Source organism: Caloenas nicobarica, chromosome 22 (assembly GCF_036013445.1).
Source record: "Caloenas nicobarica isolate bCalNic1 chromosome 22, bCalNic1.hap1, whole genome shotgun sequence".
Taxonomy (NCBI): domain Eukaryota; kingdom Metazoa; phylum Chordata; class Aves; order Columbiformes; family Columbidae; genus Caloenas; species Caloenas nicobarica.
Genome location: NC_088266.1, coordinates 4,363,581 through 4,389,566, shown reverse-complemented (window position 1 = coordinate 4,389,566; position 25,986 = coordinate 4,363,581). Strand labels below are relative to the sequence as shown.

The following is a 25,986-nucleotide window of genomic DNA, read 5'->3' as shown; positions in this document are numbered from 1 at the left end:
ACCCAGACGTGTTCCCAGATTAAATTTGATATCTACAAAGTTGCAAAGTACACTCTTTTACGACAACATTCCAGAACTTAATTTCAATCTCCACCTTACAAGAACATTGACTGGACAATCAAGAGAAAAGCTTTTTACCCAGACATTGACACTTCTGTCCACAGGATGCGCAGCTGGCTCTGCCTGATGGTTTTCAGTACATCTGCAATTATTACCGACTCATTCCTGGAGGCACGTTGAAAACATGATCCTAAACATTAGCAAGCAGCAAACTACATATTATGATAGCAAGATAAAAATATATGTCCATGATTAGAACTTGTTTTAAAAAGAAATCTGCTATTAAATATGTCATTACCACATTAGTGTGTTAAATTACAGTAGATATTTCAGTGCATGATACAGCAATGTCTTACATACAGTATATCCACTAACCTTACGTCTTTATTTCCTCTTTTAAGACCTTATTTTAGAGAATACTTATCCTGAAACATTTCTATTTATCCTGCCAGATAGTGTCGGATACCTTAGGCCACCTTTTCAGATGCTCTGAATCAGCAGCTCTCACTTGACTGAGGTGGGAAGCTTGGATGCGTAAGAGTTATGGGAGAGAAATCTTCAGCAACATAAACTCCAGTAATTCCCTCCCTCACAGGCGTAAACCCCTATTAAGGCAAAGTTAAAAAACCCCTACAACCTCATAGCAAGGCAAGGTGTCACATTTTCCATGACTCCTAAAGAACAACTCCAATATGAGCGCTCCTATTCCTCTCCTGTGGATGGCTACGCAGATCGAATTGAAATAAGAGTTTACCTCCCTAGTAGAAAAGCCTTCCCCAGAACTCAGTGAGGGTAATTTAAAAATGATGGAAGTGGAGAACCTAAAGGATGCCTGCAGGCTGACTTTTATTTCTTTACAATGTAAAAATTATATTTGTCCTTATACAGGAAGGGAATGGCCATACTGGAAACCAAACCAAACGGTTATATCTTAATTTGCCTACCCTTTGTGCCACTGATGATACAGCCTTAAATGCCTGGTCAGTAGGGTATCATTAATACAGAATTCTCTATCAAAATGAATTTAACAGACAAGGTAATATGATGAACTAAGGGATCTCTTAAGAAATCTTGTATTTTTCCTTTAAGACAAAGATAACTTGCTACTTTTCCATTCAAGATCAAAGAAGGGCAATAACACAAGGAGACAAAGACAGAAGAGCAACAGAGCATTTGAAGCTTCAATATTCTCTCTAACACTTTTTCTTTTATATCAGTACAATCACTAGATTCACCCTATAGAGACAAAAGATTAAAAAAGGGAGGTTATATATATGGCTGAAAAGAACTCTGGGCAACTTTGCTGATGTGTTTAAAGCTACTGTACTTCACAATTGTATTTCAGAAGTAAAATGACAAACAAAAAACAAAGGACTTTTAATCTTCAGAGCATTGTGTGATCAATAACAACTTCATAGCGCTTGATATTCAAGTATCATAATCTGTATTTTACTCCAGGAGAAAGATGTGTAGAGAATAAGTGATCTGCCCGGGTCTAATGCCGAATCGGGGATGGGACTCGAACATCACAGCTTGTATGTTAAACAACAAAACCATGCTTTCATTTAGGACTTGTTTTTTTGTTACCCGTTTTTATTTCAGCAAATGATTACTATAATAAATAGGTTACGGATTTTTTTTTTTTTTTTTTTTTTTTTTTTTTTTACCAGCCTCTCCAGAAACATTTGCGATACAAGCGGAGATACATCCCAGGATTATTTGGCAAAATACTTAGCACGACACACCAAATTAACTTACTATGCCTCTGAAATGAATCTAAGCACTTCAAGAGGGTGCTTGAGTAACTATTTGCTAGAGTCAACATACGAATAGCTTCATATTGGCAACAGCCTCCTTGCTAAACTACATGTACAGTCCGGGCATTGGGCAGGACACGTCCAGCCCCCAGGTTACAGCGATGCTTCCTGACCCTTCACGGTTTTCAGAAGGGAGGTCTGGCCTGGCATGCTGGATCTTGCAATAATATCGGTCACAGATCTCAATCTCGTCTTTGTCCATCTAAATCACGAGAGACCTTTTCAAGAGCAGAAGGAGCACGATGTACAAAGATATTCAGTCAAGGATGAATTTAATCGCAATTTTTCAACTGCCTGCAGTACAGAGAGTTTGAAAAAAATCCTGAAATATTTGCAAGTCAATAAAAGAAGTTTCTCCTGGAAACGCACACCTCTCTAAAACTACAAGGAGAAAGATTTCCATATTATTGTACTATAAACTTAGTGTGATCTGCAGGAGTGCCGAGAGATTTAATTTACATAGTAATGCTACCAGCAGAGTGGGGGCTGTGAGGGAGAAGAGTTACTTAGCACCAGTAATGAGCAGAAAGGAAAAGGCGGCAGCTCCAGTCCCCATGGACTGTTTTGTTTTCAATAATTGTAGACTGCCTAATAATACCTTTTAATAAGCTGCTCTCAGCTATAAAGCTGCAATTAGCCTTTGTCAGAGAACATAATACTGACCCAGACAGGAAAATAGTTCTGATAAAATGGACAAAAGACACCATCTAAATAAAAGCTTCTTAAAAAAAAAAAAAAAGGGAGGAAAAAAGTTCCATCAGTGAAAGACATAAATTATGCTGTCTATACAGTGCATCCTTTCATTTCTTAAATATTAGATTTCAAAAGAATATCTGCTAAAGCAAAACACATTCTAAACCCCACATTTTCTGGCTTATTCTACTCCAGTCCCAGCTTACAACCAGACGAACGTCCTTATTTACAGGGTATTTATGCCCCATAAGTGCAATCGAAATTACGACAACTGATCATGTTAAATTTCTGTTTATAGTCTATGCTACCCGCTCTAAGCGACAACTATGAGACACTGAGATTTACCACTTAGAAAAAACAGATAATTTGTGGAGTTTAAGCAGCAAAACGGTAGCATTCTCCTCTTGATCCATTTCTGCCCCACCTTACGGGAAGGGGAACTGCAGTATCAGTGACCGGCAGGTCGCACTTTCTCCGAGGGGTGCCAGATAATAATAGCACGTCGACACACTCACAGCCAAACGCTTTTTGCCAGTGAGATTTCATAATGCTTCCTCCACTTCTGAAGCTCTCCAAAGAAAGGAAGCGCTAACTCCCTGTTAAAACAAGGTCCAAAGGGCCCAAAACTGCCTAATGTTTGAAGTCTTTTTGCACCAAGGGAAATTCCTTTTTTTTTTTTTTTTTTTTTTTAACAGCTAGAAGCCATAAGCTGAACAGATATGTCCACCTGCAGCTACGCTGTGTTAAAGAACGTAGGATTTACTGCTTCTAGTTTCAGACACAGCAACACTGATAAGGAAATGTCAAGCTTTTCTCCTCCTGTTCAGAGGAAAGAGACACAATTGTTAATAGCCAAGATGACAACAGAAAGGTTTTTGGCTTCTACCCATATCTTTTCCCCTAGCTAGCGGTAAAATAAGAAGGGGAACGGGTATAAAATTCAATTAAGAAATGCCTTTTTGTTGGTTGCCAGTATTAGACCAGTGCCTGAATACATACCAAGGGCAGAGCAGACCCGAAATGCACATTTCTCAAACTGAAAAGATTCCCAGTGAAATATGGGCTTCCAATCAGCTCGGATAAAGTGCTAAGAAGTACTGAATTAAAGTGTGAAGCAGCCAGTACCTTAAGAACAAGATCCCTAATATGGTTTTTACAAAAAAGTTCATCAGAAACTTAAACACACATCTAGAGTCCCAAGTAGTTTCTCCATACTCAGTGCTAAAAATTCAACAAGATGAGATTTTAAATCCTGCTAAACCCCGAGATTATTCAGGATTCCAACCTCTCTGTGGAGGCACAGACCCTCCCCTCTCCACAGCACCACCATCTAATAAATAGACCGATCAACACTTGCACTGATCAGGTAATGAGTTTCCTCCCTTTCTAAACTTGTTTCTACTTGCAAGCTACTTCATGCTGTCCCAGAAATACCGGTAACATGTGGTTAGACATCCAGAGCTCAAGAAAGGGGTCACAGAAAGGGCTTCTCATTGCCATTTCCTAGCAATTCCCTGTCATTTCAATACACGAGGTTAAATGACTCCAGAATCCTCCCCACAGGGCTTCCATTGTTCGGCAGTCGGGGCCAGGACACAATGACGCTCGTTCATGCGCCCAGTGAACAAGCAGCTATGGGCCAACCGTCAGCATACAGTCTCGTTTTGGTTCTTCTGCAAACAGTTTGCAGAAAGATGGCATTTCAAATAAACAAAGTTGATTTTTCAAAGCTTCAGTGCATTCCTAGTACAAACTACTCAGCAGGGAGTCCAAACAAACATTAAGACAACTTGAGAGCAACGTGAAGAATCACCCCAAGAAACGCACTCGCTCGTTAAGACTGCTCCTGAGAAAGAGCTGCTTGGTACAACCACATGCAAAAAGATCACGTTTTAATAATTAGAGAAATACAGATTCAGAAAAGTTCAGAACAGCTGATCCGTTCCAAAGACAGTCACACCATGCTTTCATTTTTAGGGTACCACTTAGTGTTCGGCCTCAGAGCTTATGTTAATAAGGGGTACAGACACCAAGGTTCCAAAGTGCACTTAAGGCTGTTTACTTTGTATCTTCTGGTTAAGCACCCAAGAGGTTTAGGGTTTGTGGGGTTTTTTTCTGGTTTTGTTTTGCTTTTCTTTTTTTCAAAGTGTTAAAAATTGAAAAAAACAAATGCAATATGACAGAAGTCCAATGCTGCTGATAACCGGAGAGACACAAGCCTCACGCACCTCTTCATTGTTTTGCCTTTTCTACTTCAGAACTTGCAAGAGCAAAGACTTTGTCTCCTGATCCTGAGAGAGGAAAAAAAACATTTTCAGTTAAGTATTAACAGAAATTGTGAATTTTCTTATATCCAGTATAAATCAAGCAAAACATTTGAGATCAAAAGAAGCCAAACCTACATTTTGAAAACTAGAACACTTTAGCTAATTGGGGGGGAAAAAAAAAAAAAAAAAAAAAAGACAACATAGTGGCTTGCCAGGTCTGAAACCAGCTCTCCCAGTATCTCTGCTTGACACGCGCTGTTCGAACCTTCAGCATCATGGGCAACACTTGGCATTTTATGGACATTTGGCAACAGTTTTACTTGCTGTGTCACTTTTTCCTCAGCGATAGTGTATCAGAGTTTCATTGTTAATAAAATAGAAAATTGTACATAAAAATTTAATGGCATGAATCTTTTGTTTGTATTTTCTCTTTCATAGTGGAATCACAAGTACTTCCAATAATCACTGTTCAATGAGGCAAAGAAATTGGAAGTCATGAGAATGAAAACTTACCAAGGTCAGTGGAGACTCTCTCAAACTGGCTCAGGGCTGTGCCAGCATTTGCTGACAAGAACGTCTCATCATCTGGAGTGAGCTAAATCAGAAAAGAGGTTATGGCAAAGTGTGCTGAAGTGGCTTGTCTGAACTCGTGCCAGGAGGATTCTTCATGCATTCACTTCACAATCTGAACCAGCTTTTTAACCTATTTCCAAAACATTTCTCTGACAGTCAAGCAAAAAAAATATTCTGACGGAAAGTATTTGCTAGTGTCATCTGCCTGGAACGCAGCTCCTTTAAGTACTGCACTTGATCTTCTCCATTACATTCCCTCACTTCCTAAGAAAGTTTAAGTACAGAGATAGACAGCCACCCATTTTCTACATATACTGCCAAAACAAAGAAATAACAATTTCTCTTCCTCCCTCTAGTGGTAAAAACCAGGGATTGTTCTGCTACTGATAAACTCATTAGGGAAACAACCAGTTTACCACTCATCTCCCCATTTATTTCTCTCATACCAAGAGCTAGGTATTATCACCAATACAAAGGTAAGAAAAGCTCAATATATGTCAAAAGTCTGGGACAGTTCCTGCCAGGTGGACAGGTGGTAGCTAGCCAGTAAAAGGCTTGTTCTGTAGCTTTTATGTTAATAAATATCACGTGATTTGTTCACATGACCCACCAAAGCATTTTAAACTAGAAACAGCCTTAAATAAATGCACAATACTACTTGATATCTGAGCGCTTCAGAAAGCTCAGCATTAAAATGGAAGGACATTTATGTACTACAAAAACAAGCTGCATTTTATCAGTTGCTCATAAACAAATATCATTTCTTATTGTAATGATTTCAAATTTCTCTGCAATATACAGATAGACATTTCCATTTACCTATCACATCAACACCTTACCTTCTCACCAAGCTTTCTGAGGGCAGTCAGGATTTCCAGTTTCTGCTGTGTGTACAGGTCTCGTCCCAACTTCCCAACCATTAAGTCTCGGTCCATCTGCATACCAGGGGGGAAATAAATCAATATATAAGCTTCTCATTAGTTTTACTCAACACGACAGCATGAGCAATGCAACAGCCTAAAAATATCATCAGTAAGCACGGTACCCACGGAAATAAGGGACAGAGCTACCTAAAATTTAAGAGATGGCCATGAAGTTTTTCTGACCATTCTGCAAATATTCTTTGCGCCTAACCTTGACATTCTTGATTTCTCCAGACTTGGATCACCTTTTAATCAAAGACTGTTATTCGTTCGAAGTTACAGATCCACATACCACTGAAACATGGAGGAATGACATTTCATTTCACTTTATCTGGATCTCATGTTCAGCCTAGATCTCCAAAACATCGAGTGCACTCTCCCGCTCCTCGATACAATTACAGATTCATACTGTTTGGATTTTCTATTTGCAGTTTTACTCAGTTCACAGCAAGATGGAAGATAATTCAAGAAATACATGTTGTTGTCCCCATTACCTCAATGAACATTGAAAACTGAACAAATTCTGAAAGAGACCTTTTCTCTGTCTCCTTATGATGCTGCCATCAAGGTTTCTAGCACACTTGATGCTTTCCTTACAGTCATGACATATATAAATCAGTCTTTTTCAAATAAACAATTTTTACAGTAAAACAGAAGCCTTCACCTCTGCCAACCTCGTCCTCAATTGCCTCGGTTGTTTCTTTGCAAACATTCTAATTACTTCTGGAGTTTTAAACGCCTGGCTGATGGCTGCTTGTATTGCCTACAAGAAAAAGAGCAAGAATGACCAGAACTAATAACATCACAAGCTACAGCTGCATGACAAGATTAATGAAGGCTGGAAAGCATCATTAGTACCCTCTGCACCATTTGATAAAGAAAGCTTTTCTTTTTGTGCATAACCATGGGAGCGAGATGAAAAAAAACATATGACCTTTATGCAGAGCTTGAAAAATCCACTGATTAGTGCAAGTACACTGAGAAAGGAGATGTGAAATTGTTCATTACAGTCCAGGTCTTAATTTCTAATCACTTCCAACATCATCCTCATATTAGCACATCACAAGTGGATGTGCTATGCTATCTTTAGCAGTTTTAACGCCCACACTGATGATTACAGCTCTTCTAAGGGTAAGCAGAATGTAAATGATGAAGTAAATCTCCTACTGTTATTCAAAATGCTCTACAGAGGCTCAAAACTATTATGATTAAATCTCACCACAGTTACGCTTGGACAAAACGTAATTTCTCTGGAAACAAAACCCTAAAACATATGGCTCAGAAGCAACAAATAATGCTCTAACTGAATATTTGAAAAGAGAGAAAACAGATCAAAAGTTTGGAAGTTGGCATAAAATAGGATCAATTCACTAAAAGAACTTAAAGTTACACATCACTCCTACAGCCTCTTCATTTGGACTGGTACGAACCTCTGAAATACAATCAGCCATATGAGCCCAGGAAATGCTATTTTTACATTTTCTAACAAATGGGCACAAACTTTACTTCTCACAACATATACTGTCCTGGATTGTCCCTCACACCTTCTATGTTAAGTTGTATTGTTTTATGCTATTTTCTAATATTAAGGATCTGATATATTTAGTCTCTGCAATTTCCCGCACTTTTTCTACAGTGTTACGGTTATAATTCTTCAACTTTTTTTTTTCCTTTTAAAATGAAGAGACCTGGTCAATTTTTATATGTACACATATATTAAATAATAAAAACATTAGATGCATAGATCTAGCTTTCATATATGCCTGTCTAAAAATTATAATGAACCGCTTGTATATATTTTCCATTTCATTGAACACAACGTGAACCATTTTAGGTAACGCATCATACTTACCAGCTGCATCCCGCTCAGCTCGTCCACCAAAGTCATATCTCCAGACATAATCTTCTTCAGTGAGTCATTGATCTCACTGAGTTGTTCTAGAGTTTCTTTTTTGGTCTCTTCATACTCATCTGCATCCAGCTCCTCTCTAAAGAGGATCCAACAAGACACATTAATTCATAGGACTAAACCTGAGATGCAACATGGAGAAAAGGACATCAGGTACCATCACGAAGCATGTTCCTCAGATCCCAACGAAAACACTCGCATTGCTTCCGATTATTCTGCTCTAGTGCTCCTAGCTGATATTTCACTAATGCCTGTGTTGTTTTCTTGGTCATGCACCACCTCCCCACAGCCGTGCACTCGTGTTTTGTGTGTGAAGACACTTGTATCAAAAAGGCCCTGACAACCCACAAGATTTTTGAAAGGTACCATTTTCTTCTGCCAACCGCTTAAGACAAATATTACCATAGAAGAGGAAAGCATCTATTTTTATTACCTGCATTCCTCCAGATCTTGAAGCTGCTGCATTAATCTATCCAACTGCTCTTCCAAATTTTGTTTCAGTTTACTTGTCTCTGTTGTTCCTCTTGAAGCCATTTTCTGTTTTCAGGTGAAAATTTTCAGTTGGTACATGACACTCCTAAGAGAAAGAACATTTTATTGTTGTGTGTCAACAACTTAAAACTTCTTTTTAAATGCTCCAAGTATCAAGAAAATTATGCAATAGTTTGATGATAAAATGTCTAATCAAAACACTTAGAAGTCCCTGATGTAGAAATACAGAAACATTAGGCTGGGTGTATAGGATCGTTCTCTTTGCAGCACAAGGCAGTTCATCACGGTAGTAACTCACACAGCCACAGCAGATAAAACCAAACAAGTCTGAAACCAAGCAGCAATTACTGCAATATCGAGGTCCCGCTATATGAAACAACAAATTCTACTCTTCAGCTGCCGTTTGGGAAACTATTTAAGAGACAACAACCCAGACGCCGGTGCCTGAAACACCCGAACACCTTGCGTAGAATCATTAGCTGTAGAAAACCAGAGCACTACAGAGGAAACTTGGGGTATCAAACAGCAGCGGACACACACCGGTGCAACAGCCGTTGACCAGCAAGTTCCAGCACTAAGGCAAGGGGCTCCAGCAGTCGGCAGACAAGGAATGGAGAGGTGCGAGACAGAACGAGCAGGAGCTCTGTGGGGAGAAGAAACGAGAAGGAACTCAGGCACAGCCGAGTCCTGCCCGTCCCTGAGGCCAAGCTACAGCCCGGAAGCGGGTCCGCCCGGGTCCCCTCCTACAGGCCACGACCGCCCTCCGCCCAGCTCGGCCCCCAGCGCCGCCCGGGCCTCCCGCTCCCGCCTCACCTGGCGCAGGCCGCGGCGGGCAGCGCGGGAACCGGGGCAACGCGGGAACCGGGGCAGCGCGGGAACCTCCCCCTGGGACTCCGCCCACCGCCGCCGCTTCCGGCGCGCCCCGGCCAATGAGCGCGCGGCACGGCCGCCCCGCCCAGTGCGGCCCCTGCGCGCAGAGCTGGCGGCGTGGCCTGGCCGGTAAGCGCGGGGGCGGCGGGGCCGGGCGGGGCGGCGGTGGGACCGGGACCGGGCCCAGGACCGGGCCCGCCCCGCCGGGGGTGCTGCGGAGGCGGGGGAGTCGCTGGGCTGGGCGCTGATCCTGCGCAGCGGCCGCTGGGGGCCGTGCCCGTGTGCAGGCCGCTCGTTGCTGAACCGGACTGAAAACCGGGGCGCTCGGCGCGGGAGAGCTGCCAGCAGCCGCCTGCACGCCGTAAACTTAATATTTAATGATGTGTATATTCTACAGATACATAAACGCATTTAATAAATCTTTACCTCGGAAATATAAATAACATTGACCAAAGCATACTCACAATCACCTGCTTATCCACAGAAACACACAAGATGGTTTTCAGAACCGTCCCAAAAGCCACCGCAGGCATATTTTAATGGTTTTTAGTGCAAATGCATGTCCAATCCAGCTAAGCACTAGCAGGACTGTGAGTAGTACACACTAAATACTAGTAAGATTATGTACAAGCATGATGAGATTATCTATAAGCACATGTGTAACGGACAACATCACAGCACCTCATTTTTCCTTCGAAAGGAGAAGGGAAGATGATCTGGGATGTTCTACACCAAGTGAAAGACACTTTACATTGTTTCCCCTTAAGTCTCTGTACAGAGGTTTTACTAATATTTCATTTAGTATTTGGTGTATGATAGCATGAATTATTTTAAGACTGTTCTCAGTTTTGTGAAACTAAACACCTGCACACAGATCTTCATCTGTACAGCAGGAGCCAGGCTGCTCGTTTAGACCCTATGGTCAAACTGCAATAATTAGAGCTATGTCAAGCAGTGCCAAATTGTACATAATTCATCAAAGTACTTATGTTTTTATATGATAAGAACAGGCATAGCTCCATACGTAGCTCAGGCAGTGGTTGGGCTTTCGTCATCACTGGAACCTAGTTGTCTTTTTATTTCCTTAGATGTACAAATCGCATAGCTTTCCCCAAAAAGTTAGTTTTAATATCTTAAAAATTGGATCATGAACAATCACAGGCCAGATGTTGGCGGAAGGAAAATAGTGTTCAATTTGATCCTGAAATCTTCTGCTTATTGGCAGCACAAATAAATAAGAATAACTATTTTTTATTCTCATCTCTTCATGCAGTGGCTGGAGACAAGCACCGAGGTTCTGCACTGAGCTCCGCAGCTGCAAGAAATGGCCGCGGAAGATCCTGAGAAGAAGACTGAAGTGGTGCTGCTGGCCTGTGGCTCCTTCAACCCCATCACCAACATGCACCTGAGGCTGTTTGAGCTGGCAAGAGACTATTTCCATGAAACAGGTAGGGTGGTCATTTAAAGCATTCCAAACAGCTCCGATAAGCAGACGCTTCAATGTTAAGGTGAACATTTTGTGTAGATGAACACCTGTTTGACAGTGAGAGATATTTTTGGAAATACTTACTTAGATATTGAAGCTACCAGGTGTTTATGCATCATACAAAATCACATAGGCCTAATACTGAGAACAGTCTTATGCGTGTGGCTTATTACTGATTTTAATGAGCTAAAGCATGAGTCTTAGTTTTTCTTTACAGAAATATATCTTTGTAATATCTTGTACTAAATCTTTAATTGTGCTGCCTTGCACAACAGCAGAAGTGTACTGTACTTTTCCACTGGGCTGGCGATCAGAGCTGGCATTGGTGTTCTTAGCGATCACAGTGAATGACGGTTATGTACTAGTTTAAATACAATACAGTGGAAGTAACATCTGCTCAAACACTTTTCATGTTCTTGTGTGATGTATTTTTTCCACAGGAAAATACAAAGTAATCAAAGGAATAATTTCACCAGTAGGTGATGCATATAAGAAGAAAGGTCTGATCAGCGCGCATCACCGAGTAACTATGGCAAAACTAGCTACAAAAAACTCAGATTGGGTGGAAGTTGATGATTGGGAAAGCAGCCAGAATGAGTGGTTGGAAACACTTAAAGTTTTAAGGTATTCTTCAGCCAAACCCTAAAAACTCTCCAGAACTTATAGAATGATAAGAAATGGTGGTAGCTGTAACAAGTTAGAATAATAGCAGGCTGACCCCGTATCAAATGAACAGACTTGGTGAATTCAGAAGTACTATTTATATGAGCATTGTAAACCAAAGATTGCAGCAGTAGTACAAAAAATGAGCCTGTGAACAATTTTTAATTTTTATGTTTTTCACTCTTTCAGTGATGGCTACTTCACTGAGGTTCTTCTTTTTAAAACGATTTTTTATTAAAAAAAGAAACAAACCAACCTTGTAGTTGTTGCTTTGAAATCTTTGCACTTTGACCAATGTTGTGACCCAGCTCTCAGAGGTCCTTGTTCCAGCAGATGAGTTCTTGGATGGATTGTCTGTGAAAATACTGCAGGAGGAAGTGGAGAGAGATTATTTAGTAGGCCATACTCTTCCCTATGTTCTTCTATATCTTTAAAATACATCTGTTTTGCAGATACCATCATCAAAAGCTTTTATCTCCTGATCCCACCAATAGTACACAGAATGCTCTACCTTTAACAAAGCCAGGACGGAAGAGGAAACAGGACCCACACAAGCATGACCCAGTCAAAAAGAAAAATCAGAGTCCAGATATAAAAAGTTAAGTCTGTTTGCAAATTAAGTGCTTACTTGCTATTTCAAGGGAATTGCACTGATGCCTCTTTTTTTTATGCTAGTTCTTTGTTCTGATTTCACTGAACAAGTTTCTTGCCAGTAGGCTTCATAACAAGACTACAAGTGCAAAATATATAGGACATAAAAAATACTCAAGATAATAGAAATTTGAACTGACAAAAGTCTGAGCTATCCATTTGACCTACAGAACTCTGCTAAACTATAGTTACAACTGAGAATTTTGAATCATATTATAAATTGCTGAAGAAAGGACAGACAGGACTAGGTCCTGAAATTCAAAATGTATCTGGGTACAGGATAATTTAAAATTGTAATTTAAAACTTCACGCAAGAGACATAGCATGGCTTTATAATTTTAGGTAGCATTTATTTTGCTTTCTGCTTTTAGTTCTCAATTTTAGTTCTTTAGCTTAACATGTATAATTACATTTATTCATATAGAAGGCTAAATGAGCATATTACAATTTATTTTCCAGTCCTTTCAAAGAAAGGGACTCCCATATCCTTTTTTTTTTCAGAAAAATCCTGTATTGAGGCTACTAATTATAAATTATATGCTCTGAATCTTTTATGTCATTCCATTGTCTCAACCAAAGATACAGAGAGGTAGCCTAGAAATTAAATGTCCTCATCAAATTAGCTAAAAATCTGGTGGCCTAAACCAAGCCCTGTTTCTCATTTGTTTTTCTTTTTAAGGTGCCCCACAGGTTAAACTGCTTTGTGGAAGTGACATGCTGGAATCTTTTAGGATCCCCAATCTGTGGAAGTTGGAGGACATCACTGAAATTGTGGAAAAGCATGGCCTTGTATGCATCAGTAGGGCTGGAAACAATGTCCAGAAATTCATCTATGAATCTGATCTTTTATGGAGACATAAGAATAACATCCACCTTGTGGAAGAATGGATCACAAATGACATCTGTTCCACCAAGATTAGGAGAGCACTGCGGAGGGGCCAGAGCATTCGTTACCTAGTGCCTGATGTAGTTGAAGCGTACATAGAAAAAAATAATCTGTATAGTCCCGAGAGTGAAGACAGGAACGCTGGAGTTGTCTTGGCTCCCTTACAGAAATATGCAAGTGATTCCAAGAACTAACGGGCACTCTACAACTAATTTACTTTCTGCTGTGAAAAAAGTTAAGTTCGGTACAGGAAAATGTGAATTCTGGGGATTTAAAAAAAAAATTAAGTAAATAGTGGGGTAATTCTGTGGTTTTAGTACATATGTAGTTGCTGGTGAGGTTTGGTGCGCTCAGTAATTAGACCTACACAATCTTTTTTAAAATCCAACAATAAGATTGTTCACGTTTAAACACTTTGTCACAGTGTAGTAAACTAAGTATAAAAATACACACTTGCATATAAAAATTACAAAAAAACAAATGAAAATGTTCTGATTAGTTTTCACTCAGACTGCTATTTATAAAATACTAACACAAATATTTTTAATAACTTACAGTGTCTTAACAGACAAAGCCATTTAATTTCAAAATGTACCACTTTCTGATAGTAAATCTGTAGAACTCGTTGTTTTTAAAAACTGTCGACATGTGGTGCACCTCAAAGAAATTATTCAGCTCTATCCTGGAAGGGAAAAGTTTCCTCCTGGCTGATGTGGTGCTGGATATACCATGCTTTGAGTTTCCTGCCTTTCAAATACACCGCCTGTTTGTCTGCTGTCCTGCAGTTTGCTCCCATAAATGCCTTGTGCTTTACTTTTCCATTCGTGTTTCCAGAGCTGTACATTAAGCTCAGCACTGTTTCCCATGGAAGGACAAACCTACTTCAGAAACTGCTTTATGGACATTGATTTAATGGATATAAATTGATAATAGTATCATTGCATTGACTGTTATTTCAAGTAATAAACAAGCTTTTACTTTTGAGCCAAATGTATATAGTCAGAATTGTTTTCTGTAACTTGAGCTGAGATGAAATGGTAGGATATTAAGACTGTACAAAAGTGAAATGTTTTTATGTGCTAGAAATCTGGTTTTGAATCAGTATATTGTTTGTATTATTTGAATATAAACTAGAGAGGCACTGCGAATGTCATGGTGATAGAATTCTACCTCCCTTTATGTGCTGTGATCCCATTTTTGTTTGGATTATGTGCCTTATTAAAAATGTCGAGGTTTCCAAGACGCTATCTAGTGGGTCAACAGCTTTTTCATACGATCTCCATAAGATGATTCTATTCATGTTTTTCAGATTAACTTTATCTACTTCTGCAATGAGGCCACATCTTAATGGAATGTGTTAGATGCTCAATGCTGCATGGCAGTTAAGATGGAAAAAGAAGAAAATCCTGAATTTGTAAGGGAGAAAGAAATGAACCATCATAGATGTGGCCAGGGCACTTGGCAGTTCTTACAAAAAGTTCCGCAGGCAATTCTTTGGCTGAGCCTTGAAATAGTAACCGTAGTGCCTTTTATAAGTGTTAGTTTGAGATGAAGTACTGATGTACAGAAAGAAGCACCACATCCCAGACAATCTGCATAATCTTCATTTTCAACTGAAAGATTGTATCTAGGCTTTTACACAGGACTTACCCAACCACTGACTTCTCTTTACTTGGAAGAGTCAGAATTGCAACAGTGCGTTACTACCATAACCTCGTAAGAACAAATTATGGGTGAAATGTTACTATTTGAGTCCAGGGGAAACATTAATTTGCATTTCTCTGTGCCATTCCTAGTTTAGTATAGGTTAGAGAACAATATCCATCTGCAAACAGGAAACAAGCTTTGACGTCCTAATTTCCTACTCGCGTGATTCTGTGAGTCATGTAGGTCAAACCGTCAGCTCCAAAAATGTAGTTAAAGTTCAGGGAAACTTAATTTTCTCTGCAAAATATTTTATTCAGCCTAACTCGAGTCAGTAAATAGATAGATGTAGTAGCTATAGGTGAGCTCCCTCATTCAAGATTCATAATACCAAATTCCCTTTCTCCTATGGTAGCAACACAATTAAGATTTTCTTTGTCCATCAGTTTTGGGTTTTTCTTTTAATGTAGTCTTCTTTGTGGTGTTCAGTACTGTCCCATCTGACCACTTAAAATGTTGTTTTAAGCTAATGCTCAAAACATACATGAGACACTGGGAATGATTGTTTTCTCCATTTTATGGATGAGGAAACTGAGGTACGAAGTTATCTAGCTCTCCTGTACTTAGCAATTCTAGAGTGCCTAGTTGTTCAGGATTATTAAATTAGTGTTTCTCACTTGGTAAATTGTAACAATAAGGCATATGGTTTGCAAAAAGTAACCATAGATGGAGAAACTGCAAGAGATTGGAGATTTATCTATCTTCTAAAGGAAATAAAATCTCACTTCCAAATTCCTTATATATCCTTTCTCTTTGAAGTCAAGCAACTTATCTTTATTACTGTGTCACAGGTACTGCTTTAAAATTTGCTGATACAAACCATCCACAGTTTGTCAATCCCTGGCTGTTCAAATACAGCATGTATTTACGGTGGGTAGATCACATTTTCAACAATTACGTACATTTCAGATCATAAAGCAACAGATATATACACGCAGGGAATTTTAGTAACGACAAGATCTGCCCATTATTCCCTTAAAAGTCTACGAGATGGACATGAATGGTTTAAACCAGTTTTTTGGGTTGCATCATGACTCTTGGGCTATTAACATTTGCTCCACACAAAGATTTCAGAAACTGTGAACTTTTCCCTCGAATGCAGCCGAAGCTGATCTGCAAACACCCTCTCACCTATTAGCTCAGCAACTGCACCCTTCCCCTGCAGCAGAAAGGCTCTGGGATAGGATCCCACCCACCCTCTTCCTGATATAAGGTCTGGCTGGAAAACTACTTCTTCATTTTTGCTTTTTGGTCAGAGGGTGACTGCATCTTCTTTCCACAGTCTGGCAATGCCTGTGGATCTCAATGGAACCTGGAACCTTGTCAGCAATGACAACTTTGAAGGTTATATGGTGGCCTTAGGTAGGTGAAAATACCTGGTTTTTCCTTCTCCCCTTCCCTCCTAAAGGTCCTCCTGAGTTTGAGCAGTCTGAGTTCTGCTATAACCTAGATATTCTTAAAGTTTTTTCCTCTGAAAAACAATGGAAGGATCCTTGTTTATTGATAAGCAGCATTAACTACACGCCTGTCACCCAAGTGTCTTTGCAGCTTTCAGGAATTTCTTAGCTTAGTACTTGATAAAAGCAGAATTTTTGTACAGCTTTCATCAGAGACAGGGAAGAGTTTGCCCTGTCCACTCAAATTTCTCTTGCTTTTGAGCACAAACTTACAGAACCTATATCTATGGTTAATTAAATGTTAAGTAACAAAAAAAAGTGCTTGGGTATTTGCCATTTCCAGGCAGTTGTTTAGCTTGGTGCCGCTTCTCTTTAAACAGCTCACAAAATACTTATCTCATTGCTGTGACTTGTTGCTAAGTCTCTAACTGTCCCTTTTCTGGAGTGCTGGAAGCTAACCTCTTACTTACATCTTTTAGCAAGAGAGATTAATGGTGCATTAATGGGGAACTAAGAAAGTTCTCGGTACTTTGTTAACTTTCTTGTACAAAGCTCATTACAGCCCATAAGAGCAGGCAGCCCTGTGTGCTGCCTCCTCCCTGCCTCTCCCACTCCTTTCTGCCTTTTTGACTTGTGTAAACCAATGACCTGCAGTGTCCCTTGTTGGTTATTGCCTACACAACTAGAATGAAATCTGTTTTCTGGCTGTATCTATGCTGGGTGACCTACTTAAATTGTCTAGTTGGTATCTTCAACATGGTGAAAGAACTGCTCTCTGTTTTTAATCCTGCTGTGTTATCAATGAGAAAAAAAGGGTGCTGCCATAATGAGAATACGGTTTGAATACTAAGTAATATATTCTTAATGTGTTAATGTCTTCAAATGGAATACAGATTGCCTGTTCCTTGATAATAAACATGGGCCAGCTAAGTAAAGGGCTTTTTTTGATGAAATGTAACCACCAACCTTGTGAAAAATGCATTTTTTTTCCGGCATGTAGTTGGAAGAACTTACTTTATCTGTGTAACATACAGCTTTAAACAAACAAAAAGCAGCACCAAACTCAAAATCTTGCATAACAGTAAGGTCAAACTATCTAAGAAATGCTTCTAGTGGTAATAAAGGAAAGTCTAAGCCCTGGCTGTCAAAATGCCTGGTCATAAATACTACTCTGACCTTTTTGCCTCCTGTCCAAGGTATTGACTTTGCAACACGCAAAATTGCAAAAATGCTGAAGCCGCAGAAGGTGATCAAACAAGATGGCGACTCATTTCATATCCATACCACTAGCACATTTAGAGATTACGTGCTTCAATTCAAAATTGGAGAAGAGTTTGAAGAAGATAATAAAGGTCTGGATAACAGAAAATGCAAGGTAAGACGAATGTATAAAATCAAGAGGGCCACGACAAAATTAAGATGCTATGATCAATCCAGCTACTTGAGCTGAAATTGTTTCATGAATACTATTTGTAATGCAACACAGAGGCAAAGTTACAAACAAGGAGTTTCACTTTCCCTCAGGAGTAGTATTTACGTCCCCTTTTATCCAGGAAAAAAGGACATTGTCTACGAGCATATTGCAGAACTCAGACAAAGACATAACAGGAACATTTTCTTCGGTTTCCTCTTCCCCAGAGCCTAGTTACCTGGGAAAATGACAAACTTGTCTGTGTCCAGACTGGTGAGAAGAAGAACAGGGGCTGGACCCACTGGCTTGAAGGAGATGACCTCCACCTGGTATTTACTTCAGATTTCTACTAATTCTGTCTCTACATGACAAAAATAAGATCTGTAATGTGGTCATAGTGTGCACAAGTCACCTTCTAGCTCTGTAGTATTTGTAATGGATGGTACATAGCGAGCACATGCTGCTCTGATTTTAGTTTAGCTGGAACAACTTCATTGTCTCACTGTCTTTTATAGTTAAATTCAGAATGTGAGGCTTGACCTGTTAGCGTGGCAGCAGAGTGGTGGTCAGCAGCCACGGCAAAGGATCTGCGTTCACTTCTAGAAGCAGTTCCTTTGATCACTATATACGTTTATAATCGTGTTTCGTTTTGGTTTTTTGGTAGGAGCTTCATTGTGAGAATCAAGTGTGTAGACAGGTCTTCAAGAGAGCTTGAATTTGTGTACCAGTTCCTACATGGAGAGACAGCTGCATACAGGAGACGATGAATCCTCATGCACGCTGACAGCTGTACGGACCAGAACTGATTAACCTAAATACTCTGTTTCTGGCTCAGGAAATAAGTCTGCTGTTGCCAGTGTTAAAGATCTGATTTTTGCTAATAAATGCTCAAAACCAAACGAAGTACCTGACTGCTGAATGTGTTTTTGGAGGAAAAACACTCCCAACCCAAAATATAAGTGATATAGCTTGGGTCTCTAGTTAACCAAACAGTCTAAATCAAAACAACACAAACCGCCTATTCTAAAGGGCCATGAAACGTCAAACGAAACAGAGGGGGAACGATGGCAGAAAAGTGAAATGACAACAAAGGAATTAGACAACAAAGGACACAGATTTATTATTCAAAGTGTTTCTCTTTAAGATGCAAACTAGTAGTTAACTCCACTTGCTTGTGTCTTAAATGTATGATGTAAGGTCCTATATTGCATCATAGCTGCTTTGTTCTCAAAATAGTTAAGTTGAGCTTACCAGAGGAAACCAGCCTGTGGTCAAATTCCAGAACAGTGAAGAAGGGTCTGAGTAATCCACGTAGATTCCAATCTGCAAAATAATGGAACTCTGTAAGCACATATCCAGAGTGAAAACAATGCTTTTTTAGTTAAGAGTTATCTGTATAGCTATGTTCAATTAGGTTAAATGTTTTTCTTTGTGTAATGTTGCACTGAGATTTTATTCTGCCTCGTGTAAACACCTGTAAATGGTCACATCAACTTGGTAGTTATATGTGAAATGAATTGCTGCATATTTTGGTAACACTAACATGGCAGAGATCTTATCACCAGTGGAAAGAGAAAAGAGTTTGATTAATTCTAGCTTAATCTTAGTAACTTACTTTCTGTGAAAAAAAAGCCAAACAACTAAAGTAATCCCTGACATTTTAAAGCATAAGTAGCACCACCTTTCTGATACTTCTTGTCAGTTCGGAATTCTTAAAGCTACCACTAGAGGCAGACAAGATCTGTTGAAGCTCGGAGGGCTTTTTGTTAGATTGAAACCCCCCCATTTAATTACTAGAGGACAATGTAAATACCAAAATATGAAGAAAACTAGTATTCCTTATACAGTTAGGGAAATTAAGCAGTAAAATGCCTGGTGTTCGTTCTACGGATCCTGACAGTGTCTTCCTTCTGGAACTGAGTAGCTTTCATTTGTTTGAAAACAAAATAACTGTGCCACCTTATTCTAATATAAATAACAAACTCAAGCAGCAGACCTGCCCTGTCACATCTGCAGCAACAGCCCCGCAGATTTTGCTACTCCACTAGATGGCACCTCTGGAACATATCACATTTTATCTAAATTAAAGAGGTTCCAAACAGCAGTAATTGAAGCATTGGATATTGCAGATACTCTCAAAGCCCCCAGCTTTCAAGCCGTGCACTCCACTAAGATATGCATGAGAAGCAATACAGAAAGGCGATGACCTTAAGAACTCTGCGACTACAAAGGTAGAAAAACACAGCCTTAGAAACCTGTATAACTAGAAGTGTATTATAATAATTCATTTGTAAGGCTGCTATTAGGAAGCCCTTACTGTTAGGAATATAGAAGAGTTATTAGCAGCAGTGATGGTACTTTATTGCTACCTTCCTACTTCAAATTGCTGATTTGAAAGTGAGTAACACTATGCAGAACTCACTTGAGGATGCTGTGGAGATCTTGAGGAGGAGAGAAGCTACTACAGTGACTTTTATATGCTAATGAAGTCACATGTTTTCACAAAATATAAATTAAACATCTTGAAATGCAAGGTGAGAAAATAAAGGGAGCAGTCACATGTTCTGGAAGTGGAAAAGAAAAAGGCATATGTTCAACAAAAAGAGTGGCTGTATATATTAAGACCCAATTATCTACAAAGGAATTTGTTTCCCTTTCTGGGCACCATCAAAAACATTGTTTTTATTCAAACACCTTTAAATCAATACAATACATTAAGAAAAATGGATACTGAAATACAAGACCAAGTATCTGCCTTATTATACATGAATCTGATCAATTTTATTGCTTTATAATTATTTGCAGTCCCTATGGAAATAGGTCTTAATTCTATTCCTTCTTCACACAGACCAGTTTTCTTCTATCTTAAGAACATCCCGCTGTCTTCTTTTTATAGGATTTTTTCACTCACTGAATCAACCCCCCTGCACATGGCTGTTAACATCTTATTATGACTGACTGTTCATTCTGGGGCAAAAACCTGCTGATGCAACTCTTTTTTTTTTTTTTTTTTTTTTTTTTCCCCCCTCTTCCAAAAGAGCAACTTCTCAAAATCCTTGTCGCCTACAGCTGGAAGCGAACACTCAGTTCATTTAAAGTCAACACAGGCCCTGGCTGCTTTGTTCTCTAGCTGAGTGTCATTTCAAGGCTGAGGGGAAAGAGGAGGAAAAGATGAATACCTTTAACAAAACCAGCATTTTGTGGTATAACGAAAGAAATGGGTGCAGAACAGTTGGGGTTTTTACACAGGAAAGGAAAAAAATACCTCAGGTTCAAACTACACGTATAAAGTGATAAGGCCCAGTACCCACTGGAGACTTAGAGCTTTTGTTTTCCACACCCATTACACAGATTGTAACAATTACACAAAAAGCCTGTAGTATCTACATCAGTCGTCACTGAGAAGCGGGCTGACACCTTAACGGGGCGTGTGCGGACCCGTTAAAACGGGAAGATTTCGGCAGCCTCACCCCAGCCGGACCCCGGTGTCCGTACCTGCGGGGCTGCTCCCGCCTCCGGGCGAGCGGCGACGCGTCTACGAAAGGGCGGCTCCGGCGGGGAACTCGGTGTTCCACGCCCGTTCCACGCCCGTTCCACGCCCGTTCCACGCCCTTCCCTCAGCCCGTTCCACGCCCTTCCCTCAGCCCGTTCCACGCCCTTCCCTCAGCCCGCCCTTCCCGCCCCTCCCTCAGCGCCGCCCCGCCCGCGTTACCATGGCAGCGCAGGCCACGCCCCTCCCGCGGCCGCCACGACGAGCCGCGGGGCCCCGCCCCCGTCCCGCGCGCCGCCTCCCGGCGCTGCCATTGGCCCGTGCGTCGCGCGGGGCCCGGCATGCCCGGCTACCTCCGCGGCGCTGGGCGGCCTCACGTGATCCCGCCCCAAGATGGCCGCCGCCCTGTTGTTTTGATGAATAATCTCTGCGCGGGGCAGGGGCCGCGGCGCGGGCCGAGGCCGGGAGGCGCGGGCGGGCGGGGGCAGCCGGGGGGCGGCTCCTCCCGTTGTGCCGCGGCGGGGCGCGGCGGCAGCTGAGGCGCGGGCGGGTGGCGGGGCCGGGGGCGGCGGCGGGGCCGGTCGCCGGCGGGCGAGGCGCGGAGCGGCGCGGCCGCCCCGGAGATGCCCTTGTGAGGCGGCCCGCGGGGCAGAGGCGGCAGGAGAGCGCTTCCTCGGAGCTGCCCCTCGGCGGGGGCACGGGAAGGCGCCCGCCCTCCGTTCACCATTAAGAGGAAGGCGATGGAGGAGCTGAGCGCGGATGAGGTGAGGCGGAGGGGGCGGCGGGGCCTGCGGGCAGCGGGCCGGGGCCTCTTCCTCAGCCCGCTGGCCGCTCTGGGAGGGAAGGGCCGGTACTGAGGCGCTCGGTGGCCCTGCTCGGTGCTTTTCGTGTTGTTCCTCCTGCCCCCGTGCTGCCCCTGACCTGCGACCCCCTGGCTGGGCGATGGGGTTTAATTGCTTCTCTGCCGGTTAATTGTGTGTGCCTCGCTTCTGTCTGCCAGGTATCTTTGTCTGGGGGATGTCTCCTTTCTGTGTTCGACACCAGGCTTTTTGTACGTTCTCTGTGTGTGATTTTAAAAACCCCTACTTTTTAGCATGGTAAAACACTTAAAGTTTTGCTTCCTCAGCATTTTCCCAATGCTTCCTTTGGTTTACCTTTTTTTTTTCCAACCTCTTGCTCTTTCACTTAAGAGTTATAGGTGTTATGTTGTGATTGACAAGCATCTGACATGGCATAATGGGAGCTGTTTCCTTCTTCTTCCTTCTAAAGGGTGATGTTTTCCTTTTTTAATTTATTTTTTTTAATAGACTACGGTCTTATGTTTTGCTCATGTACTGGAGGACTCTCAAATTAATTCTGTTGTACTGATCAGGATACAGGGAGTTTCCCACTGTCCCAGTGTAAATCACGTGTAACTTCAAATCTTCCCTCACGTCTTTAAAATAGTATTTTTGTGTTAAAGCGTATTGTATACCTGTAAAATGCATTATATGAGACCAGCTGCAGCATGGGCTCATTGCTGTACTTATACTCCAGGGGGGATGAAAATGCTCGTTTTTGTTCTGTACCATATGTTATGGTGGATTGTAGAGCAAGGTGGCTGCTGTTGTCACTCAGAGTTGTATTCCAAAAACTTAAGGAGTTTTTTATTACGTCGTATGTCATGATTTAGCCATCTTGCAGCAGGAAGGAGGAGGAAGTGCTTCATGCTGTTTACTTGATGAAGGTTCTCATACTCCATTGAGAAAAAGAGAACAATTCCCATGTTGGGAAGAGTGGGACAGAATGCTGGTGTTGTAATTTGTACCGTGCAAAGGGGTCTCTGAGTTTAGAGGTGTGTTTCACGAGTACTTTGTTTACATGCAATTCTTCTGATCATCAAACTACATCTGATTATGAGGTGGTTTATGATTAATTTCCCACTTATGTAACCTATGTAAGCTTGCCTGTGTCACCGCTTTGGCGAATTATGACTTCATCAAAAGCACCGCATTGAGGAACTGAGGCTGCAGAAATTGAGTTCTCCAGCAGGGCCTCATCTGCCTTTTTCTGGCAAAATCTTTGTCTCAAGTGACCCAAGTTTTTCACGTCTTTCTAGTACAGTTCAGCTGGGACCAAGGCTGACTGGTCTGTTAAGTGATTGCTTGATATAAACTTAATCTTATATATTATTTTAAGAGTCACACTGTCACTTCTTATTGTTAACGGACCTGTCATTGAAAAGTCAGAGCCAACTCTATTTTAATATTCCTCCAAATCTCTTCTTTACTGTTACTTGGCAGTGGATCTTGGATCAGAGGTCAACTATATGGAAAAACGGCCCTCTAAAATATACGTGACTTCTGATTCAAACTTCTTATCTGACAATGACTGAAGGGGAAAAAACACTTCACTAAACTTGAAATTAATTGCAAGCCTCTTGTAGATTAGATCATCTTATATCAAACATAATTAAGCATAACATTAACAGATTGTAACTTAAAGAGAGACGAATACAATTGATAACAGGTTTGGGTTTATAGGGTATATTTTAGCTTCAAGAAGATATTTTCCACTGGTATCAACAGTGTCATTGACATTTTCTGAATTTTTATTGTGTTAAAGCACTAGAAGTTGTCATTTACTACAGAACATACTAAAATCTTTAGGAGGGGAAAAAATTTTAGTGCGCGAATGACTTTTGAGTAGTTTAGTGTTTCCTGAGCACCAGTGCCACCAGAAAATGAAGCATTTCTTAAACCAATTTAACATGCTTTAATGAATACAATAAAAATAAAGCCGTCCATTCAAATTACCCTTTTTTGTACAGATTTGCAATTCTTCTACCATTATGGTAGAGTAAAAAATTTCCATAGAGTCTCACGAAGCAGTTGCCCCTAAACAGGTGTTGATACAGAATTTTATTTCAACTGAGAGTGTGTGGCCCTGGGGGACCAGTCTTCTTGGTTGTACCTTTATTGGTCTGTTGCATAATTAAAGTATCGGTTAACTGTCTTTAACAGGGTGTTACTTTTACATTGTTTGTTGTGATATGTCCAGCTAACAAGCTTTAAGAAGTGCAGTAAGATCAAAAATGTGTTTCTGAAAACTCCAATTCAAAGACAAAGTCCAGATGTGTCCAGCAAAAACTGTACTAATTAAAAAGCAACGTGCTTTTTCTGTTCAACCCAGTAGAGTTATTTTTTATTAACCTTTTAAACTGTATATTATGGAATCGTGCTCTGTAGGGAAGATGAGCATTATTTGTTGCATGGCCTGTATAATGATTAATACCAAATAACTTGTTGCTGTCAGCTAATAGAATGATACGTAACAGCTTTGTCATTTGTCACTATTGCAGGTACTTATTGCTGAAATCAAGGGTTAGGTATTACCCTAAACTTCCCGAAGAAAATATTTGAAAAAACCCAGTTATGAGTTTCTTCGTGGTAATTTGGAGAGTCATTGGGTAGGAACAGGTCACTCGGGACTCCTGCAGTTCTAACATGTTATTTGTGTGACGTGAAGGCAACAGGCTGGTTTGTGCCCAGTGTTGTGCAAACAAGCTCCGTATTCCAAGTCTGTACATCGTGCCCTAAGCATCAAGTATTTTCCTTGTCTTATGTTGTTTAGTATTTTTACATAATTAATCTTCATGTTTCTCCCTCAGCCACTTCTGTATATATGGGCTGTTTGCATGTGTATTTCTATTTTTTTTTCTCCATTCCTCCCTAGCACTCCTTTATCTGAAAAATATGGTTATAGATTAGTTAAATGGTAGGGAAAAAGCTTTTAAAACTTTAATTCAACCCCCTGATTCTAATAGATTTCAATTCAGCTAGCTTGTTTTGCTGATAATATTTGTGGTACGGCTTTGTGAGCTGTGAACACTTCATCTGGATTTGACAATAGGGAAAATGGACATGGGGACGTGCAGGTGACGTTTTCTCATGTGCGCCTCTGAGGAGTGAGGTCGTTCTGTAGGCTTTGCAAATAAACGGCTGAAAAATTAAGACTTAAGATACAAGTGGAGAAAAATTAAGGTATTTTAAAATAACTTTTTAGAGACCCTAATACGTACAGCTTCTACTTTTGGCAAAGTTAAACAATTTATGCAATAAGATCTCCTATTTTGCTTGACAAGGCGGAAAGGTTGAGGCATTTCTAATCATAGTCTTTTTTCATCTTAAGAAAAAAATTATTTTCTAGCTGCCTTCCATGTTCATGTGGTGACACCTGTCACGGAGGGAGATGTAGTTCCAGACGCTGTTTCGCCACAGTTTTTGCGGTCTGATTTAATTTGATCCGTTGTTCTTCCTGTTGGAGTAGGTTTCAGAGGCCATTAAATGACTCCAGTTGTGGAGCGGAGACATTGACTTGACACGAATCTTTTGTTCACTCTTTCGCTTGCTTGGCAGTTCTTCAGGATTATGAGCAGAAGCGCGAGCTGATACATTGTGTGAAATGCTTGAGCATCATCATACAAAGAGGGGATAACATTAATTGCTTATTTTTACAGGGAGTGGACACCCACAAATATGATATTTTTCCTATTTCGAGCTGAAGATGTAGGCTTTAGGAACAGATCCTCTGAGACAGTCTGCGATCGTAAATAATTTCTTTTCCGTTTTTTGTTTATGCTGCAAGTTTTACTGGAAGCGCTCATAAGCTATGCGCTTTATAAGGTTTATTTTGTCCGGTTATTTCTCATGTAT

At 40.7% G+C, this 25,986-nt stretch overlaps 4 protein-coding genes across 6 annotated transcripts in view; 3 read left to right on the top strand and 1 right to left on the bottom strand.

Annotated features, from left to right (window-relative positions):
• Positions 1–1,724: 1,724 nt before the first annotated feature.
• LZIC (leucine zipper and CTNNBIP1 domain containing) lies at positions 1,725–9,633 on the bottom strand. 2 transcript variants are annotated; one of them, XM_065649980.1, is made up of 8 exons: positions 9,548–9,633; positions 9,275–9,377; positions 8,676–8,819; positions 8,186–8,321; positions 6,998–7,096; positions 6,250–6,345; positions 5,351–5,432; positions 1,725–4,861 (listed from the first exon to the last, which is right to left on the bottom strand). In XM_065649980.1, the coding sequence occupies exons 3-8, from the start codon at positions 8,774–8,776 to the stop codon at positions 4,803–4,805; spliced, it is 573 nt and encodes a 190-aa protein (XP_065506052.1). In that variant the 5' UTR covers positions 8,777–8,819; positions 9,275–9,377; positions 9,548–9,633; the 3' UTR covers positions 1,725–4,802. The 2 variants fall into 2 exon arrangements, with proteins under 2 accessions (XP_065506052.1, XP_065506053.1); XM_065649981.1 differs by lacking the exon at positions 9,275–9,377.
• Positions 9,634–9,653: 20 nt separating this feature from the next.
• On the top strand, positions 9,654–15,530 carry NMNAT1 (nicotinamide nucleotide adenylyltransferase 1). Its single transcript, XM_065649979.1, has 5 exons — positions 9,654–9,733; positions 10,878–11,052; positions 11,531–11,714; positions 12,206–12,351; positions 13,084–15,530. The coding sequence occupies exons 2-5, from the start codon at positions 10,929–10,931 to the stop codon at positions 13,482–13,484; spliced, it is 855 nt and encodes a 284-aa protein (XP_065506051.1). The 5' UTR covers positions 9,654–9,733; positions 10,878–10,928; the 3' UTR covers positions 13,485–15,530.
• A 698-nt stretch (positions 15,531–16,228) lies between these two features.
• RBP7 (retinol binding protein 7) lies at positions 16,229–18,705 on the top strand. The gene is made up of 4 exons (XM_065650052.1): positions 16,229–16,356; positions 17,588–17,766; positions 18,030–18,131; positions 18,467–18,705. Exons 1-4 carry the CDS (start codon positions 16,284–16,286, stop codon positions 18,515–18,517), a joined length of 405 nt encoding a protein of 134 aa, XP_065506124.1. The 5' UTR covers positions 16,229–16,283; the 3' UTR covers positions 18,518–18,705.
• A 3,158-nt stretch (positions 18,706–21,863) lies between these two features.
• UBE4B (ubiquitination factor E4B) overlaps positions 21,864–25,986 on the top strand; it is a 35,463-nt gene continuing 31,340 nt past the window's right edge. For both annotated transcript variants that reach the window (XM_065650108.1, XM_065650107.1), the window contains exon 1: positions 21,864–22,056. In XM_065650108.1, coding sequence (XP_065506180.1) covers positions 22,033–22,056 — 24 coding nt within the window. In that variant the 5' untranslated portion in view covers positions 21,864–22,032. The remainder of the gene's footprint in view (positions 22,057–25,986) is intronic.